This window comes from Zeus faber (assembly GCF_960531495.2).
Source record: "Zeus faber genome assembly, chromosome: 7".
Lineage (NCBI taxonomy): Eukaryota > Metazoa > Chordata > Actinopteri > Zeiformes > Zeidae > Zeus > Zeus faber.
This window is the reverse complement of record NC_137203.1, coordinates 15097821-15117820: the sequence shown is the minus strand read 5'-3', so window position 1 is coordinate 15117820 and position 20000 is coordinate 15097821. Positions and strand designations below refer to the sequence as shown.

At 42.9% G+C, this 20000-nt stretch overlaps 1 protein-coding gene across 3 annotated transcripts in view; it reads right to left on the bottom strand.

Moving 5' to 3' along the window:
* LOC307232698 (PDZ and LIM domain protein 5-like) overlaps nt 1-20000 on the bottom strand; it is a 77958-nt gene that overhangs the window by 51736 nt on the left and 6222 nt on the right. For all 3 annotated transcript variants that reach the window (XM_080003818.1, XM_080003816.1, XM_080003817.1), the window contains one exon: nt 3206-3357. In XM_080003818.1, the coding sequence (XP_079859944.1) occupies nt 3206-3357 (152 nt within the window). The remainder of the gene's footprint in view (nt 1-3205; nt 3358-20000) is intronic.

Sequence of the window (20000 nt, the reverse complement as noted above, 5' to 3'; positions counted from 1 at the left end):
ATATCAAAAGACGATTGCAGAGAGAGAGAGCGAGAGAGAGAGAGAGAGAGAGATCCTTGTAAAAACTAACAGAAACAGTGGAACAAATTGTTCCTTTCCATTACACATGCACACACCTATTAAAGTCCAGATGTAGACAAGGGTAAATCTCTCTCTCTCTATCTCTCTCAAGTTCTCTGCTCTGATTTGTTCTCCACTTTTAATGATGGCTATCGTTATTGTTATTCATAAAAAAAATAAAGAAATAAGAATTTACATTTCTTATTTCTTTATACATTTTAATTTTACTTTGAATTTTGCAGTTTCAGTTTTGTTTGTTTTGCATTGCTTTTTTTGATGTTTAATAAGGTAAGTGTGTATATTTACACAACACACACATATAGATGTGTGTATATAAGTTTGTAAAATTCTCTCTCTCTCTCCCTCTCTCACTTCCTCTCTCTCTCTCTCTCTCTCTCGAAAGTATTCTAATTCCGAAAACTGGCCTCCATAAAGATTGGACTCCATAAAGTCCAATCTGGAGCCAGCCCTCATCACACTGGGTCCCAATGCCATAATAATAATCATAATAAAACAAACTGAACCATGTGTCTCCAAGCTTCTGCTCCTGCCCTAAATATCTCCCCCCAAAGCGTGGCCCAATGCGGAACAGATAATCCTATAACTGGTCCCAAAAAACAAGCTTTTGAGTTATCCAATTACACTTTGGCGTTTGGCAGCTCTTAAGGCGCCGTAACGCCATAATTGAAAGCAAACGTCCAGCATTTCAAATTAATAAGCCCCGTTTTGGAACGAGACAAATCCCAGCACGCAATGGAACACCATGGCATTTCAAGTATTTAAAGGGGACCTACAGTATTTTGCTCATTTCCTCTGTATTTTTATTCTGGGACTCCACTCGGGTAGCTTTGCATGATTCACAGTACACAGTGCACAGTCACAGCAATATTTTATGGGCCCTTTACGCGGCCCCTCGGTTCAGCCTCAGTCTGAAACAAGCTGTATTAGCTCCTGTCTCTTTAAAGCCCCCCTTTCCTAAAAGCCCACTTTCTTCTGATTGGTCACCTTCTGGAAGCCTGCCAGGGCGACCGCCCATATCCGTGTATTATTCGATCATTTCACATCCGATTTCGAATCCAAAATCAGAAAGCCAACGACAACCCGTTATTGCATCGTTCGTTTACAAATCGGAGGACCAATAACGGGCCGTTTTTTTCGCTGGTTCGATTTTGTTCCGAAGTTAGAAATAGAACATGAGAAAATGGGATATTAACAGTGATTCAGTCGTTCAACGTTTCCGATTCGTCGTGACCCGCATTCGGAGCCATGACATGTTGACCGTCCGTTGACTGCCCGGTGAGTCTGTGAAGCGGCCGAACAGCTTCCAAGACAGACTGAGCGGGTGGATGGGCGTGTCCCTACCCCCTGCCCTAACCCTTAGCGGGCCTGCTGTGCCGGATGACCATATCGAGAAATCCGTCAGCTTGTGCAGAAAGGAGAAAAAAAAACGCTGGAAACCTGGCGTTCAGAGCGGTGTTGAAGCATGAGCTATTTTGTCATTACTTTACCCCATTAGTTCACACTTTGACCGCGTCTTATATGAACATCTGACATAGTAACGTTATATATACGACCGAAAGCACGGTAAGGAAAAGCATAATACGGCCCCTTTAAGAATATCACCACGGATGGGTTTGAGTTATTTCAAGGAGTTTGGAGGGCGAGGCGGTGTGGTGGCTCGGGTCCCGGCCATGACGTGGTTCTCACTCCGTCGGGGCGGTTTCACACCTCGGCCTCTTGGTTTTGGGGCGGCTCATCCCAACGCCGGCGTGTTTACTGCCGGTTTGGGTTTTGTTTGGACGACGGGAGCAGGAGGATGCCATTCTGACCCATAAACCGGCGGATCGCACACAAACGGGGGTGAGACTCGGAAACAGCTAGGTGGTAGATTCTCGAACACTTAACATTTTGGCGCCCAAAAAAATGCACGTTTCACAGTGGCTTGAGAAAGCAGTAAAAATAGTATTCAAACCACAAAAGAGTGTGAAATTTGTCACGAGGCGGTATGAACTCTAAACACACTAGGTGCCAAATTGCAATGGTGTCCCATTTTATGGCTTGATTTACAATACGGGCAATCACACCCAAACATATTCCTATTTTTACACTGGTCATTTGGATATGAAACAAAGCGTTATTTATGATTTGCAAAGAAATTCCCGTCGAGTTTATATGTATCGCCTTCACAGTCAGTTTCAAATTTGACGGGATTGTGCTTGACCATACACCCCTTAGGTCCTGAACCCTCGAAATGGGAATAGAAAGTCACCCAATCCCTAGCTGGATTCAGGGTCATTTGGTTGACAATCCTACAGAAGGCATCAGTCAAACCCTCCAGATTCCTTAGAATGGATCCCAAAGTTGACCCAAAGCAGAGATGACGGACAACCTCCCCCCTTCACGTCCTACACATCAACAAACACAAACACAAAGACACACATGCACACATACACACTGACCATGAGTAACTGTAGAGGTTTCATCTTGTCTTTTTAATCCGCCCGACCAAAATCCAAAAAACGTCAGTTATCTGTCATCATTTGGGGCCGTAATTATAGGACGACGCCACAAAAGAGGAGAGGGAGCGAGGGGTCGATGACAAGACAGGGAAAGAAAGAAGGCAAATATTACAAACACATACTAACAGAGCACAGAGGAATTAGGAAAATATCCCCAGACGGAAAGAGAGGGAACGGTGGCCAGATGGAGGGACAGAAAGTACTACAGCTTTCCTCTAAGCAGCATGAGTCCTTGGGGAATATTGTTCTTCCTTCTCCACTTTTGGGATTGCGGTTGGGAGACCATCCCGGCCAACGGCTGGGTAGTGTGTTAGACCTATGATTAATTCCCTACAACGGCGGTGAAAATATGCCGGTGTGCATGAAGTTTGGAGTTGAAAGGGAAAAGCGAATCCCAGACGGGAATGCGAGTTGAATTCCGGAGTTGTCACAGAGATAAACGGCGTCTGATTCATGGCTTCTCCAAGCGGGTCCCAAGCTAAATCGTGAAACCAGGGTTATGCAACCTCACTTGTTTGTGTGTGTGTGTGTGTGTGTGTGTGTGTGTGTGTGTGTGTGTGTGTGTGTGTGTGTGTGTGTGTGTGTGTGTAGTCGTAGTAGGGGCCGTAAATCAGCTGGGGTCTTACTTCTGCAGGGTCAGGCTGAGGTTTCCGCTGCAGCTCTTGATCTTGTTCTGGGCCTCCAGGTGGTTCATGCCCTCGGTGGCGATGCCGTCGATGGACAACACCAAGTCTCCTACGGCGATGCCTCCCTTGGACGCCTTACCGCCCTCCGTCAGCTGTAAGCAAAAAATATCAACACCCGTTACAATCTTCTGCACCCATCCACCCGCTTTCCGGAGTCCCTAATTCCTGTCCCGGCTTGGGAAAGTAAAATTCCACCATTTTGAGTAAACCATGTGGATTTGCTCATTATCATTGACCCAGAGTCTCAGACGAGTGAGTGGAATCTGCTGGATCAGTGCAGGGCCGGAGCAAAAAAAAAAAACATGGAAGGACTTTTTGAGCCTGGAACTTTCGAGCTCTGGCAGCAAGATGCTGAATGGGTTGTCAGTCCAATGTACTTTCACACACACTAACTCATACAAACACCATTCATACCTACGCGCACTTCAGGGTCTGCATTTATCTTAAACAGCAGCCGCCATTGACTGAGGCAAGTGGGGGAGAACATGGGACGTTCACTTGAGGCCCTGGTTTTTGGTTCCTACTTGAAAGTATTATGAGGCTATAATAACAGACATTACTCACAACCACATGTGTAAAGGTGTTCTGCTCCGCCCGGCTACTGGTGCGTGCCTAACGGTAGCGACGACCTTCTTCGAGTGACCTTGGTTTGGCTTTGCAATCTGGAGTCGCACCGGGCTCACGTCTTATTAGAGAGCGGCTCAACGGTTCCCAAATGATGGGAAGGATCATGTCGGTAAATGCAACCGGTGCCTGGGAAATTAGCAATTTCTTTCTTACGGTCAACATATAGAAAAATCTCAGGCTCGTGTTTTGTTCAATTATTTTCTTTGTTTACAGATTTTTCATACCCCGAGATTTTCACCATAGTGAGGTCTCATGACCACCAATGTCTGGTTCATTTTTCCGATTTTTTCCTATTTGACTCGTAGCTCAATAAATCTTGTTAAGTCCACTTTTTGGCCCATTTTGCACTTTATTAATTAATAGAAAAATGTACATTTAAATTGATTTTCTTGATCTTCTCACCACTGATAGGAACAGGTAACATATAAAAAAATAGGGGACCTATATGCTTTTCCTTATTTTCTGTCATATATATGGGGTTACAATGTGGGATGTTCATATTTGACGTGGCCAAAGTGTCAAATATTGAGGTAAACTAATGAGAAAGTAATCACTGTGAACAAAATGCTCAGGCTTCCGACCGCTCTGAACACACTGTTTTCAAAGGTTTTTTTCTACTTTGTGCACAAGCTGACGTCAGCTGGCCACGGATTTCTCTACATGGTCATCTGCTCCATCCGATCCTCTGCGCAAACAAAACCAATAAAAAAATTGTGTGTTTCTATTCTAGATGTATTTATTTTAGGTGAAGTTTACATGAAACGAAAAAATCCTGTCCGTCAGAATGTCCCGGTGCATCGCGGTGCGGTGTCCGCGTCTCCAACAAGCTTGAACCACGGAAACCAAAGTCGGAACTAACTTTTAAATGAGGCCTGGTAGATCTGAAATGAGTGAAGCTTCAGCAACTGGATTGTATGTTTCTCGCCTTAAACCAGTGAAAGTTACGGAGTTAATACAACGAAACCCCATTGGCTCACAGAACTCAGGGCCTCAGGAGGGTGGCTCCACCCACTGAATTAGCCTGTTTTTAGACTAAGTTGATAAGAGACATGGCAGAATGGCTAGAATGCATAATCTGAGTGGAATTTGTTTGCAAAAAAATTTAAAAACATGTTTTGTGGGAGCTCTGAGACCTATACTAACGTGTGTAAAAAAGAGGATAATAGGTCCTCTTTAATTTATTAAGCCATTTCACCTTAAGCCTTTAGGAAAATTCCTTCCAGGTTTGATTCTGTAAAAAACACCAAAAATCGACTCCAGAGATCCCAGCGCAGTACAGCCAGCTTTCGAGCCGCTGAAGAACCCCGGGGTCGTCGCCGTCATGTATCCAACTGCTTTCCCACTTTGACATACACCAGTATACACATGAAATTAAGCGGCCATTAAAGCAGTTATCACGCTCTATTAGAGCTGTTCTTTGTTCATCTAATTGTGTTTTTTTTCCGCCAAGGGCTACGTTTGTAAGAATCCAAGACCTTCATTAAAACCATTACCCCAATGGACACATAGTAAAATAAATGAATTTCCCAGAGAAAGGTAAATGACTACGATAGTCCACACCCAGATGGTGTTTAAAAGGTGACAAATCACTAATGGGACACTCCTCGGTGTGGACACCTACCACTTTAACAGCGTTTTTCTATTTATTTATTTATTTATTTATTTATTTTTAGGAAACTGCAATTACAGGCCAGACAACTCTTTGTTTTTCGTAGATCGTGAAAACCTGCTCCATCTCTGATGGTCTCCGGCTTTTTTCAATGTCGCGCATGATCCCTGCAGAAGGCTTTTAACGCTGGTATCCAAGCAAAGTTAATTACCGCACTTCCACTCCGGAAGAAGAGATTTTTTTTTCATTCAAATTTAAAACAGATTGGAGACACATGTGAGAATGTGCACAATGTGCACAACATAATGAGGGATGTATGAAGATATCAAGATGCAATGCATATGAAGATCATAATGTATGTATACGAACAATGTCTAAAATTTAACATTCAGCCGAGGAAAAACAAAGAGAAATCGTGGCCAAGTTGAGGAACGAGTGCAACCGTTCCCATGTGGCAGATATTGCTAGGTCAGTGCAGGGCCAAAATTTGAAACCAAGAGAAAAAAACCACAACCAGCACCGCTACCCATCTATTCATGAGCAGCAGCGAAAATATTTGGTAAACAAGTGGATGCGAGGGGTCGCCCGGCAACAGAGTGTTTAACAACCGGGTGAGGTGGTCTCGGAGAACTGCGGCACCTTAAATTTACTGTGTAATTACAGTGAGTTATATGGGTGGAGGCAGCAACCATATTGTTGATTAAGTGTCTGCGGCTCACACCTTCCACGGGTTCTGCAGGGACGGAGACCACGTGCGTGTAAATCTATCATCAGCTCTACTCATACAAGACTATTCATCTTTAGGCAGACTTGGAAAACGAATATAGAATCTGATTCTCTCTACTTTTTCGGCAAGGAATAAAGACAATCAAACTTTACATTAATAACATTGGTAAATACATTAGTAACATTTGTAACTCTTAAGTTCCATACTTACGCAAAAGAATAATAATAATAATAATAATAATAATAATAATAATAATAATAATAATACAGACGTGTTATTTCGCTGTTGTTTTTTTCTCACATTTTTGGGCTTATATCCAATATTCCTTTAAAGTTTTAATGTACATTACCATTTCTTTTCTCAAATATTTTTTTTATTTCATTAATTATTGTATATGACTAAATATTTCTTGTTTGTTCATTGCGTACTTTATTATCTTTAATTTCTTTCATTGTTTTTCTGTTATATGTGTTGTTTATCATTATGTGGAGCGTATATTCCAACATTTTATTGTGTACAAATTAACTGTTTTATTGTATATTTTCACATTTCTCCATATATTGCCATTTTGTTTTTCATATTTTTATTGCGTTGTTTTATTACAATTATTGCTATCTCTCTCTCTCTCTCTCAATTTTTCAAATTACATTAGATTAAGGTGGAAACTAGTTCCTCAGGCTGTGGACTCACACCACAGGGTGTGTCCCACATACAGTAGTGTGAGTGGGTATCTCACATATAAACCAGATCCATGCTTATCAGCCACATGTGGAGGCATAGGGACAGTTTCAGGAATGTGTGTGTAAGGATGAGACAAACACACACACACACACACACACACACTCACACACACACACACACACACTATCTACATCCCTTTTCCCATGACGCAGAAGCATTGTAGCCGAGTTAAGACCAACGTTCTCACTAAGGTTTTGAAGTTTGGCTTTGGCTTTATTGACATTATTTCAAAATATGATGACTCAAAAAAAATTCTAGAAAGGAACTGATCATTCTGCCCAGGTTTTAAGATTTGATAAACAGAAAAAGAAAAACAGAAAAAAAAAAAAAAAAAAAATAATAATAATAATTATTATTATTATTATTATTATTGTTATTATTATTATTATTATTATTATTATTATTATTATTATTATTATTATTATTATTATTATTATTGTTATTATTGTTGTTGTTGTTATTGTTGTTATTATTATTATAAATAAAAAATACAATTTATGATATGTATAACTTTATTAAATAATCATGCATTGCTTAAATATTTTTTAATAATAATAATAATAAAGAGCTGGTTTAATTATAGAACAAAAAAATAGATTCTATCCTTCTATCCTCTGTAGAGTTCAGACCATTCTTGGTCACAGAGTCCAGTGTGTGTCCAGGGAGAAGTGAGATCATTTGTTTCTTTAGACACCATGAAAAGACCACACGTACACACCCCCGCACACACACACACACACACACACACACACACACACACACACACACACACACACACACACACACAGCCCCGCACCCACGCATACACACACACATACAGTACACACACACACACACACACACAGCCCCGCACCCACGCATACACACACATACAGTACACACACACACACAGCCCCGCACCCACGCATACACACACATACAGTACACACACATACAGTACACACACACACACACACACACACACACACACACACACACACACACACACACACAGCCCGCACCCACGCATACACACACATACAGTACACACACACACACACACACACACACAGCCCCACACCCACACACACACACACATACAATACACACACAGACACACACAATCCCGCACCTTCACATACACACACACATACAGTACACACACACACAAACACACGGCCCCGCAGAGCACTTTAGCAGGAGGGCAGCTCAGCATTGGATGTGGTGTTTGCACTGTGAAGTGGTCTCCTCTGGTTTAGCTCAGGAAGAGCAGCGTACATACATCAAACCTTTCATTCTTTTTAGGGATGCTGGTGGCCGTGCAAAGACATACATTATGAAACTTGAAGAAATACTTTGGGAAATACTGTCTTGTATGTGAATGGTAGAATCTGAATCTGATTTGGCCAACTATTTTTTTTTACACATAAGTACAGTAGTTTGTCTTGGTAAGGGTTGGTGCATTAGCACTGAAAAGCAGAATAAACAAAGATTAAAACAGTAAAAAAAAAAAGTATATATAGAATCTATAGAATCTCTATAGAATATACAAAATGTTGCACAGGATAAATTAAATTACAATGCTTTATGGGATAAGTGACAGTATGGTTTCTGGTATTGTCTGTGGGACTACATGTTCATTTAATTGGGATATCTCTGTATAGATTAAAAGACATGTTCACAATAATATGTGCATGAGTAGCAGTGGATGAGTTGGTCTTAATTGTTGCAATGTTTTTACAATATCATTACGGAATTATTACAAGGTTATTAATAAATAATTACAATGTCTACAATGTCTCAACGTCTAAATTATTATGATGTTATTTCTAAGTATGTAAGTAGTATAAGTTGTTGAATGGATAGTTGAAAAGTATACAATGGTTGTGTTAGATTCAGTGTGTATAAAATGTGTAATTATTACATGCATTACGCTATCTGATTTAACACATGGTGCAGGTTATGTGCGCGCACACACACACACACACACACACACACACACACACACACACACACACACACACACACATATGCTGAGGCTCATGAAAATTAGCCTTGTATTTCTGCACCCGGATTAGTGTTAAGACTCTGCGGCCCCAGCCTTTTATAGTCATATTAGTCCATCACACGCAACGTCAGTCACTAGTGGGAAGAAAGGAAAGGAAGGAGAGAGAGGAGGGTGGGGGAGGGGGTGGGGGTGCTCGATCTGAAGAGAAGTGCATGAGAACGGTGGGACGGAACGGATGCAGTGGGAAACTGCAAAAAGAAGCACACACACACACACACACACACACACACACACACACAAAGTGCATGCCGGTTGCCCTGAAATTAGGGCTGATTTATTCTAGATTCTGTCCAGCCTCCAAGGGTGTGTGTGCTCAGACCAGCCACCGACCAAATGTTTACCACAAAATAACAAATCCTGTGTTTTTCCTTCAATTAGTACGCTGCTCCTCCAACCCCGGAAACACACACACGCACACGCCCACGCGCACGCACGCACACACACACACACACACACACACACACACACACACACACACACACAGATTCCATCAAATCAGGTTCCAAGTCATTAAATTTAAATTCCCATTGCGGCCGCTGCCTTTCATTACATTAATATGTCATAGAAATGACGGCATTCTCATCGTCATGGCCGACCCCGTGCGCATAAAACAAGACGTTTTATGTCCATATGGATACGCAGGAAACGATCCCTCAGAGTTCAATGCGCGTGTGCGCCTTTTGAAGCAAGAGGCTATAACATAACCACACAGCAGAAAGGTTTTATGCTTTTACACTCTTTAAAGTCCCACGTCCGTGTGGCGGTACTTGAATTGTATCTTAGTTTGGTTCTTTAAACGTACCATAGGATCCGTTCACGGCTTTATCGGACTCATAAAGCATCTGAAGAAGGTCCGAATGTTTTTGGAAAGCGGCCCCTCGCCCTGAAACCAAAGGCCCTGGGAATCGTTCCGCCTCCCAATAGATCCATACACTACGTGTTTGTCACCGGAGGAAGTCGTTAAATCAGTCTGAGGGATTTTCAGAACTCTCTATCGTTTATTTAGAAAAAGTCGTAGATGAAGAGCGGTGGAGGAAGTACTCAGAGCTTTTCCGGAAATAAAAACATGAGTAACCCTGACACAAAATGACTATATTAATGAAAGCATTGCATTTCTATTGAAGTAAAAGTATATAAACAAATAACTAATAATACTTTAAGTAAAAATACTCGTCATATCCAGTGCCCTGATATCACAGAGCCTATAATGACACATAACTACTGTGACTTTTTTAATGCAAATCCTGGTTACAATTAAAAATGTATAGCAAAGTTGGTGTCAGTCTTTTCCAAATATATATAAACATAAATATGAATTCTAACCTTTTTAACTTAAGTAATGTGGAAATTGAAACAGTAAAAAGTATAGAGATTTGAAAATGTTGTGGAGTTAAAAGTCAAAGGTCTTCAAAACGGAATACACTTACAGTAAGTCCAAGTACAATTACTTGAAAAAAGTACTTTTGAGTAAGCTTATAAGTGAATAATGAGAATGGTTTTCATACTTTAACAATTTTCTCATCTCCCTGCGAACCGGGAGAACGGGATCCAGGTCCCGATGGAAATGTGACACAGAAATGTGAAAATGAGGCTTGGCAGCTTGGAGCTGGCAGACACTGCAGGGAGCTGACGCAAAGCAGGCCAGGGATCCAGGGTAGAACGTAACGTGCACGCACGCACGCACGCACGCACGCACACACGTACGCGCACGCACACAGCTCTGTTTTAGCCCACACACATTTCCAACCTGTGCAAGGACGTCCGTTAACACTTGGACACTGGTAGTCTGCCGTGTTACATAATTGATATTAATAAGTCGCTGGGAATCTACCCTTTCATGAACCAGCTGCATGGACATGTCAACAATGAGAGAAGCCCTCTAACAGACACTGCAGACGGATGGATGGATGGATGGACAGATGGATGGATGGATGGATGGATGGGTGGGTGGATGGATGTAGGGATGGATGGATGGATGGATAGAAGGATGGATGGGTGGATGGATGTAAGGATGGATGGATGGAGGGATGGATGCACTAAGGATGGATGGATGTAAGATGATGTAACGATGGATGGATGGATGGATGGATAGAAGGATGGATGGATGGATAGAAGGATGGATGGATGGATTGATGGATGGAGGGATGGATGCACTAAGGATGGATGGATGTAAGGATGGAAGTAACAATGGATGGAAGGATAGAAGGATGGATGCTTGGAAGGACGGTTGGATGGATGGATGGATGGAGGGATGGATAGATGGAAGAATGGATGGATGGATGGTAGGAATGGAGTAGTGGCTGGGAATGAGAACTGGGAATGGATCCTTTTACACCTCGCTGTGGTTCACCTCACTTTTTGGAGCTGCAGCTTGTCATTCTGCTTTTGAAACTTTTCAAAAATGCAGAAAACGGACAAAATTGCCTATAATAGCTCCGTTTTGTATTGCGATCCTGGAAATGTTCAATGGCTGACACATTTCTCCCGAAGTGGCCATTAAAAATATAGGCTTTACTTATGTCCCACATAATGTGTATGTGAGAAGGTTAAGAAGTGCCAGAATGTTAGAATCTGAATCAAAAGCTGTTTATTCAGCCAGGTACATTTTCACATACAAGCACTTGGTCGTGGTAAGGATTGGTGCATTGCTGTATAGGCAATAAGTATAAAAAGTCAATAAAATAATAGCCAAAATTAAAATTAAAATTAAAAATAGCAAAATGTACAAAAAACAGACAAATAAAAAACATCCCCACCCCAAAACAAAAGCCAAAAAATCAAATAGCCAAATAATAATAATAATAATAATAATAATAATAATAATAATAATAATAATAATAAAAATAGCTACAAAAAATTGCAAAATAGATACAAAAAAATTGCCGAACTAAAAACAGAAATAGCCGACTATACACCTTCCTTGGTTCCTTCCTGCCCCCCAGTTGAAATCGCTGTGGCGTTTCTATCTACGTTTTGCTCTCAATGCTCCCTCAACACTTCCGAGAGCATCTTCAACAAAAGTCTGATTTCAACACGTAAACACGCTGATTTAAGTGCCTCCAACAATAGTCTGGTTTCATCACGTCCGCCCCGTCCTTCAAACCCCGTCTGGTCTGAACGCGCCCACAGTGCTCTAGAAGAATGGCGTCTTTCAGCGGCGGCGGCGAGAGAACTGACAGGCAGATGGTTCGCATCACGCCACGAACCACAACGCCAGGGATCAGGAGACGCACACACACTGAGAGAAGGCTTCCTCCTCCCGAACCTGAGCGCTCACGCGAGGGCCACTTCCGCAGGCCGGCTATCACAAAGTGTTTATTTACCTCTGGGACCTCAGTGGGGACCGGGAACCAGAACCAGAACATCGGTCTTTAATGTGAGGTGGCTCCCGACACGACAAGAAAGCAATCATGCGTTGCAACCGTGGAAGCAATAACATTTTTATTTGGGACCTGGGCTAAAAAGGTGTAAAAAAAAATGTTTAAAGAAAAAACATTTCCTGGATATTGCAAATTTGCCAGTTAGTGACTCCAACCCAGGAATGGAAATCATTAAAATAAAAATAAATAAAATAAAGGCAAAAAACATCAGTAAGTGATAAGGAGCTGAAGGCCAGAGCATGAGAGCAAAATACAGGTAAACAGGCGGCGGAACGGAGCATCATGGGGTCAGATTTGACGGAGATGTGAAATAAATGGTTCGATAGCGAGAGAGACATGGAGACAGAGAGAGAGAGAGAGAGAGGAAGAGAGAGGGGGAGAGAGAGAGAGCGAGGGAGAGAGAGAGCTTTAATAGAGCAGTCAGTAACACGTAATAAACATGGGGAGGGAGGGAATATAATATGAAGCACATGGCCCTGGGAGTAAAGTGGCGTAATGAAACCATCCTCATCCCCAGCCGAAATCCAGCAGTAATAAGCCTGCCGCTCCTTTCAAAAGGATGTTGCGGTTTGATACCGCCGCAGACCGTATTTATTGTCAGTCGCTTTGGATACAAGCGTCTGAAGGGAAATGACCTGATATAATGTCATATAATGTAATACTGAAAAGAGGATGGACTCCCGCGGTTTGACCAGCGTTCCCTCCCCCAAAACGGTGATGAGTTGAAAGGCTGTGAGTCGACGCAATTTTTTCAAAAAAGTTAAATTCATTTTTTCAAGGATTTCAATGACTTAAATTGTAATTGCAGTGAAACGTAGTGAATGCACACATCATTGGAGGCAAGAAATGCAATCGCCGAGTTCGACGCTACCAGCATCTTGTCTTATATACTCGTGTCTGCAAAAAAATCCCTTTCCAAAGATATAAGAAACATCATTTAAATTAATTTTTAAATAAAATCATAGTGTTAGTCTAATGTAAAGGAAGACCTGACGTTCCATACGAAGGAGCCGTACGCCCACATGAAGTGTAAATTAAGAGGATAGGAGTTTTCAATTAAACCACAGTCTGGACGTGCGGCAAACAACTGAGCGCTCCGACGGCCAGTAAGGATCAATATAATGTTACGGCTTCTTTTTAAAAAGGATCAGAGCATCGCCAGACCACCACTCAAAATAATTGAACAGTCTTCTACTGTAATGCCATATGCACAGTGCGTGTGTGTGTGTGTGTGTGTGTGTGTGTGTGTGTGTGTGTGTGTGCGCACGTGCGTGCGTGCCTTCTACATACCCCGAAATGTTCGCAGACATTATATGCATTGAGATTTTGGAACCCGGCCACCAGAACCCACGCCCTAATGCTCGAAGTGCCTCCGAAAAAAGTAAGCCCCGTAGCGATCCCTTCCCCCTGCAGCTCTGCAGTCAACCACCACTATCTAATAATCACAACCGTTCTCCTGTATTAATACCAGACACCTAAATAAGACAAGTCCATACTGGGTTAGTTTTTCCCCATACGGTTGCCAAACTCACAAAAATACATTGCGGAAAGGTAACGCCTCCCAGCCCCAGATTGAGGATCTGGGTAAACACTTCTTCCAGTCAAAGGGATAAAGGGCAGCTACGCGGGGTGGCTTCGTCCTGGCGAGGTCTTTAAAGTCTGCTTCCCCCCGGGGGGTCATCAAAACCTCACTTTTAATCCATTTATCAAAAGTAATGCTCCTGCCTAAAGACTGGCGGTCTTGGCGAGCGCGCCCTTTGAGTTTGTTCTGGGGAATAAAGGAAACGTTTGGGGTTCCGCTCCACTGCGCCCCCGTCGTCGAAATAAAAGAGTGCGAGCCGGATCAACCCAGTGACCAAAAAGGGTGTTGCCGCTGTTGTATGACGGCGGGAAAACCAACTGATGTCACTTGAAGTTGCAGATTCAATGTTGGTCATTGACTAGCGCATAGAAGTCACTGATCAAAGAGGAAATAATGAAAAGAAAAACACTACATATGCCTGAAAAAAAGAGTTCAAAAAAGCCACCTCACTATTCGACACTGAATGACTTGTGTGGTAAAGCCAAGTGGTGCTGCCCAATGACCATTCAATGGACTTGGTCATTGGGCAACACCAGAAGCGACACGTCACCGTGGCGAAAGCATGGCGACATCTGGTCGGGTGGCGGGTTCACACCGGCTCCGTCTTCATTCCGCCCACGATGGCACTTCCGCAAGCAGCGCTCCGCAGACCTTCCACTCAAACTGCAAACTGTGGAAGGTGTCAACCTTTAGAGGGTTAAAGTCAGTCTCTGCTTTCGCTTTTCGACCCTTTGCTTTTCATTTCACCGGCGTATGGGGTGGGTTTGTTTACGAGCGCAGTTGGATCGATCGGCGTTCGAGCTTTTTCGGGGCGCTAGCACACGCCGAGACTACCTGAGCTGCCCGGCCAGGTGCCTGAGTGAAATAGCGCAAATCCAACTGAAATATAATGGGGAATCCAGAACAACCTCCCAGGTATGAAGTAAAATCTCAAGTCTACACCTGGGCGTGATATTTGTTTTCCTGCTGGAATAATAATATTTTACCTTCATGATAACCTATGTTAGGACCGCAAATCAGCCATTTTTTATACAGTATGTGGTTGATGCACACTGTAGCAGGCTGGGCAATTAAATATTTTCACTAAATACATCTTTTGAATGGACCTCCATGGAAATCTACGCTCCTAACCCTAACCCTAACCCTACGTTTTGCGCCCGGAGAGCTATAAAAACAAACAAAAAACGAGAGGAGTTTCAGAGCCTCGCGGCGTGAGGCTTTCAAGACGATGACGCTTCTGCTCGGTGTTGACCTGATTGATTTACATGGCAGCGCATCTGAAGCGCTTTCCGCGACGCTGACGTGTCGCCTCTGCCTTGGCCCGGGGGGAAAACGCTACGCAAGACAGCATCGGGTGCCATCGCACGCTCGCTCTAAGATGTTCCTGTGATGAATTGGGGAGGTGGCGGGCAGTCATTTTGAAAGCGCCACTCCAAATTATACTTTATTTCCTAATGGAACACACATTAAGTTACCAGGATGTAATTCATTCAGTGTGTATTTGGGGAGTTTGGATCATGCCGTAGTGCATTTTTCTGTTCCGTAAGCATCCGTAGATGGGGGCCTAATTGGAATCCCACTGACAGCATAACAACAACAGAAACGGGGGCCAAAATATCTTTAGAAAAGAAAGCAAGAAATAATTGTTCTCCGTGCTTCTGATCAGGCGAGGGGGGCCAAAGTGTAAAAGTTCCAGCCAGAAACAGGAGGAGATAGGAATGCTAGCTGCCGAATGTGTCCTAGCGGCAGCGGGAAGCAATGTGAAGAATTGGGGGGAAAATCTGCTTCGGAGGCTGGCAACCACTTTAAAGCCACACATGGGGTTCCGTACAAGGAATGTGCGAAGACACGTCCAAAACACGGAACGAGAAAACACAAGAGAACACCAGGTGAAAACGGTCGAGGCGCCCGCCGCCGTCCACGCACGCTGTGCGACTTTGATTCATGGGTTGCGGTCAGGGGCGGTTTGCGTCCACCGGCGGGATCTTTCTCCAGCCGCCGGCTTTCGCCGCCGGAGGAATGTCTCGAGGGATTCCTTTGTGGTAGCGCAAAGACAGCTGAGTCCAATATTCGACGTCTTTCAACATGTAAACACAGAACCCAAATGCGACATCCGATTCAAAGGGGCCAGTAAGGAATAAAATACAGCATTTTACCTTTATAGGGAATAAAAGCTCTGTCACGCCCGCAGTAAAGACTAAAGTTGGACTGAATTTGGACCATTTTTGTACCAGCGAGGAACACATTCGCCATCAGAGGTGCAAATGTACAAACAAGTAGCCATGCTAGGGTGTGAACCTTGGAACAGTGGGAACTTTTTTCTAGTGGCGTAAGATCATTTCTCAGCTGAGTTCCCCCTTCGTTGGCATTGGGAGAAGAAAAGAAAGAAAGTTAGCATAAATGATGTACTGTATGTGTGTAGGTTTTTTTTTTCTTCTTTACATAATTTATAACCAAGATTTTTTGACACATTTTGGGCTTTGTTCGGAGTTCCAGGGGTTCTGGGTTCCAGGGGTGTTTCCTGATCTTGCTCTCTTGTTTAGCTCCCCGTACGAGTTAATCATAATTTCACATCCAGTATCCAATACATCCAATAAATTGAAGATTTCACTGTGAAAAACACTGTCAAGGAAGGGGCCCATTATTAAGACTCATAACGAGACACATCTGAACCTTCGGCACATGTTTTTAGTTTAGCCCCTGAAAATACAATAAAATAGAAGTGGTACGGCCATAATTACATTATGTAACACAAAGAGGTTCAATCGCAGACATTCACACTGTTGAAAAATGACTATTTCTTAGTAACGAAGACCAGGCAGGTATCACTCTAAAAGCAGCGGTGCTTAAAGGGCGGTGAGAGCTCAGGTTGATCAAACAGCCCCCTCGCAACAACAGACTCTGCAGCCAGAACAAACCACCGTACATCCACTCTCATGTCGTATTTCTTTATGGATTTGGACGCCGGCTAGCGAGCGCCATTAAGCCAACGCGCCGCGGATTAACGGGGGTTTCGGTTTGGTTGCCTACCAAAAACAAGAGCTGGCTATTTGGAACTTTCTGGGGTGAATGGGATCTGTAAGCAAGGTCAGAACAGGGCGAATACCAGGACAAGCTTCGACAACCAGTCTGATTCTTTAAGGGGACCTCTTACTCTTTTCCTTATTTTCTGTCATATATATATATAGTGTTACAATGTGGGATGTTCATATTAGACGTGGCCAAAGTGTCAAATATTGAGGTAAACTAATGAGAAAGTAATCGCTGTGAACAAAACGCTCAGGCTTTCGACCGCTCTGAACGCTCGGTTTTCCAAAGGTTTTTTTTCTACTTTCTGGAGAGTCACCGATTTCTTTATATGGTCATCTGCTCCGTCCGATCCTCTGTGCGTTCCTCCAAAGAAAACCAATAAAAATAGTGTGTTTTTACTCTTGATGTATTTATACATATTTTTTTCCCGACATTCACATGAAACAAAAAATCCCGGTGTGCGGTGTCCCCCACAAGCCTGGGGCAGGGAAACCAAAGTCGGAACTAACTTTGAAAGGACATCTTGTAGATGTAATATGAGTGAAGGTTCAGCAACGGAGTCGCTTATTTCTCGCCCCAAATGTGTTCAAAAACAGATTTTTGTGGACTGAAGCTGAAATGAGTGAAAGTTACGGAGTGAATAGAACGAAACCCAGAGTAAAAGCTCAAACGCCATTGGCCCACAGAACACGGGGCCTCAGGGGGGTGGCTCCTCCCACTTAAGCGGCCCGTTTTCAGACAGCGTGTATTGGACGCATGTTAAAACGGCCTGAATGCATAATCTGAGCGGTATTTTCAGCAAAAAACTTCACAATCATGTTTTGAAGTTTTTTTCCACAGGGATAATATCTATATTAACTTGTGTAAAAGGGAGCATAATAGGCCCACTTCAATCACATAAGATTATGCAGTCATCCGTCTTGGTTGGTGGGTTTATTTGGCGGGAAGGCAAAGAAGACATGGAGACACTTACTAACATTAAATAACCGTCATCTACAGTAGCCCAGATGCTGCGAGATAGGCTACCTTTTCTGCCAAACAGAATAATGCTTTAACACAGCATATGACAGAATGACAAATTGCCTATCTCAATAAAGACTTTGGCTACTCAGATTAACATGTTTTGGTCGAGATAAAATGGTGTGAAGTATTTGGCCAAGCGTTTGAGCCTCTCAGCATCATGCAGGAATGATCTGTAAGACAACACCGGATTTAGCTCGTCAGAATTAGAGAGCTGGAACCAGTCTCTCCCACATTTCCCAGTTGTTATTAGAAAAGATAAATGTATAATTTCAAGGCCACTTAAGCAAAATTATAATCCTATAAGACAAAGACTGTAATACTTGGCCTCAAACAAATTGCAAAGCTGAGACAACATGAGGACAGTTGATTTTAAACACACCTTCAATTACAGTGACTTGATTAATTAAGATAATATCATCAAGGTTGCGATAGTCATAACAAAGGAATTCTAGGGGTCGGCTGTCGCTGGCTTCAATCTCGGAGATTCAAAGGGAGACGAGAGGAGAAAAACCTCTCCCTGATTCTACCCTGAGCCCAGTCCGGTATTCCTTACTGCTGCCAAGGTCAACAAGTCTGATCCCCGATTCCCTCTGCCTCACACACACACACACACACACACACACGCACACGCACGCGCACACGCACACGCACGCACGCACGCACACACACACACAGAAAAGTGATTGATAAACTGTGTTGTGGACATGAATATTGGAGATAGAACAGGAGTGCATTTTTGTGTGTGTGTGTGTGTGTGTGTGTGTGTGATGGGGGGGGGTCGGTGGGCGTGAGCTGTTCGCCAAAAGAAGAAGATTATTTTAAATAGAACTGTGTCTTTGTAATCTGAGGTCCAAGGCTGAGGTCAGTTGTTATAATTGGGTGTTAAAAGGAAATTTCCAGCCGAAGCGTCAAGGCAACTATTGTATATCGCTGATACTGTTCCGGGAAATCTATTTTTCGTTGAAAGGCTTTGAAATAGATTAGCTGTCCCGCTCCCTTGACTATAGATAGTACATTTGTTCACAGTACAAATGGCAGCAAAAGGTGATTTCATCCCGCCTTTATTGGTTTTCAGGGAATTCTACCATGAGCATGAGGAATTCTCCTAAATATACCTTTCCTGCAATTTACCTACTCAGTTCCTCACTCTATCCTGTATAATTATGAGCCCATATCCAGGGACACACTCGCCATAGAACCGCTGCTTAGTGACCATTTTGTCTCCGGAGTGGTTGTAGTCATGTGAGCTTAACGGTAATCTCACAAGTGGACGACTATTCTTAGAGGCCTAATGCATTTGCTCCCCAGGGCCAGTTACCCTAAAATTAGTTTAGCAGTAAATCTTGTACAGTAAATGGGCTCACCCTTAAAAGGTTATAATGGTATATTGGCTGTAAATCCCCACTGTAAAATGTAATGCAAATGGTAATTAGTGGGACGACTTCAACATGGCCTTGTTTGATGTAAACTTCAATAAATATTAGTCCCTTTCAATTAATAGGGTACAGTAACTACGCAGCCCACACACGTCCAATAGACATGTGCATTCATCGTCCAATGCATTCATTGGGAAAGTTCTCCAACTGGGCTAATGTAATATTATTGCTGCAAATGTGGATTCTAAATGTATTTTTAAACGTAGGTTGCTTATGGACATTTAGTTCAGATGAATGCGGTTATACAGTTCATATATATATCCCCCCAGTGTTTTTCAACCCAGTCCTCAAGGCCCTGTCTTTTGCTGCATCCAGAATCAAATACTAAGGCAGTGATCACATATAAGTGTAAATATCGTGTATCACTAGGCTGGTAGGCATGTCCCACAATGCATTATAATAACGCTGCTTTGCTATGACCACAATGACCATGTTCCAGCACATCCCACGGATGCTCCATCGGATCAGAGCCTAACCCCGACCATCCACATGATCCACAGGCCACCTTCTTCCATTGCTCCATGGTCCAGTTC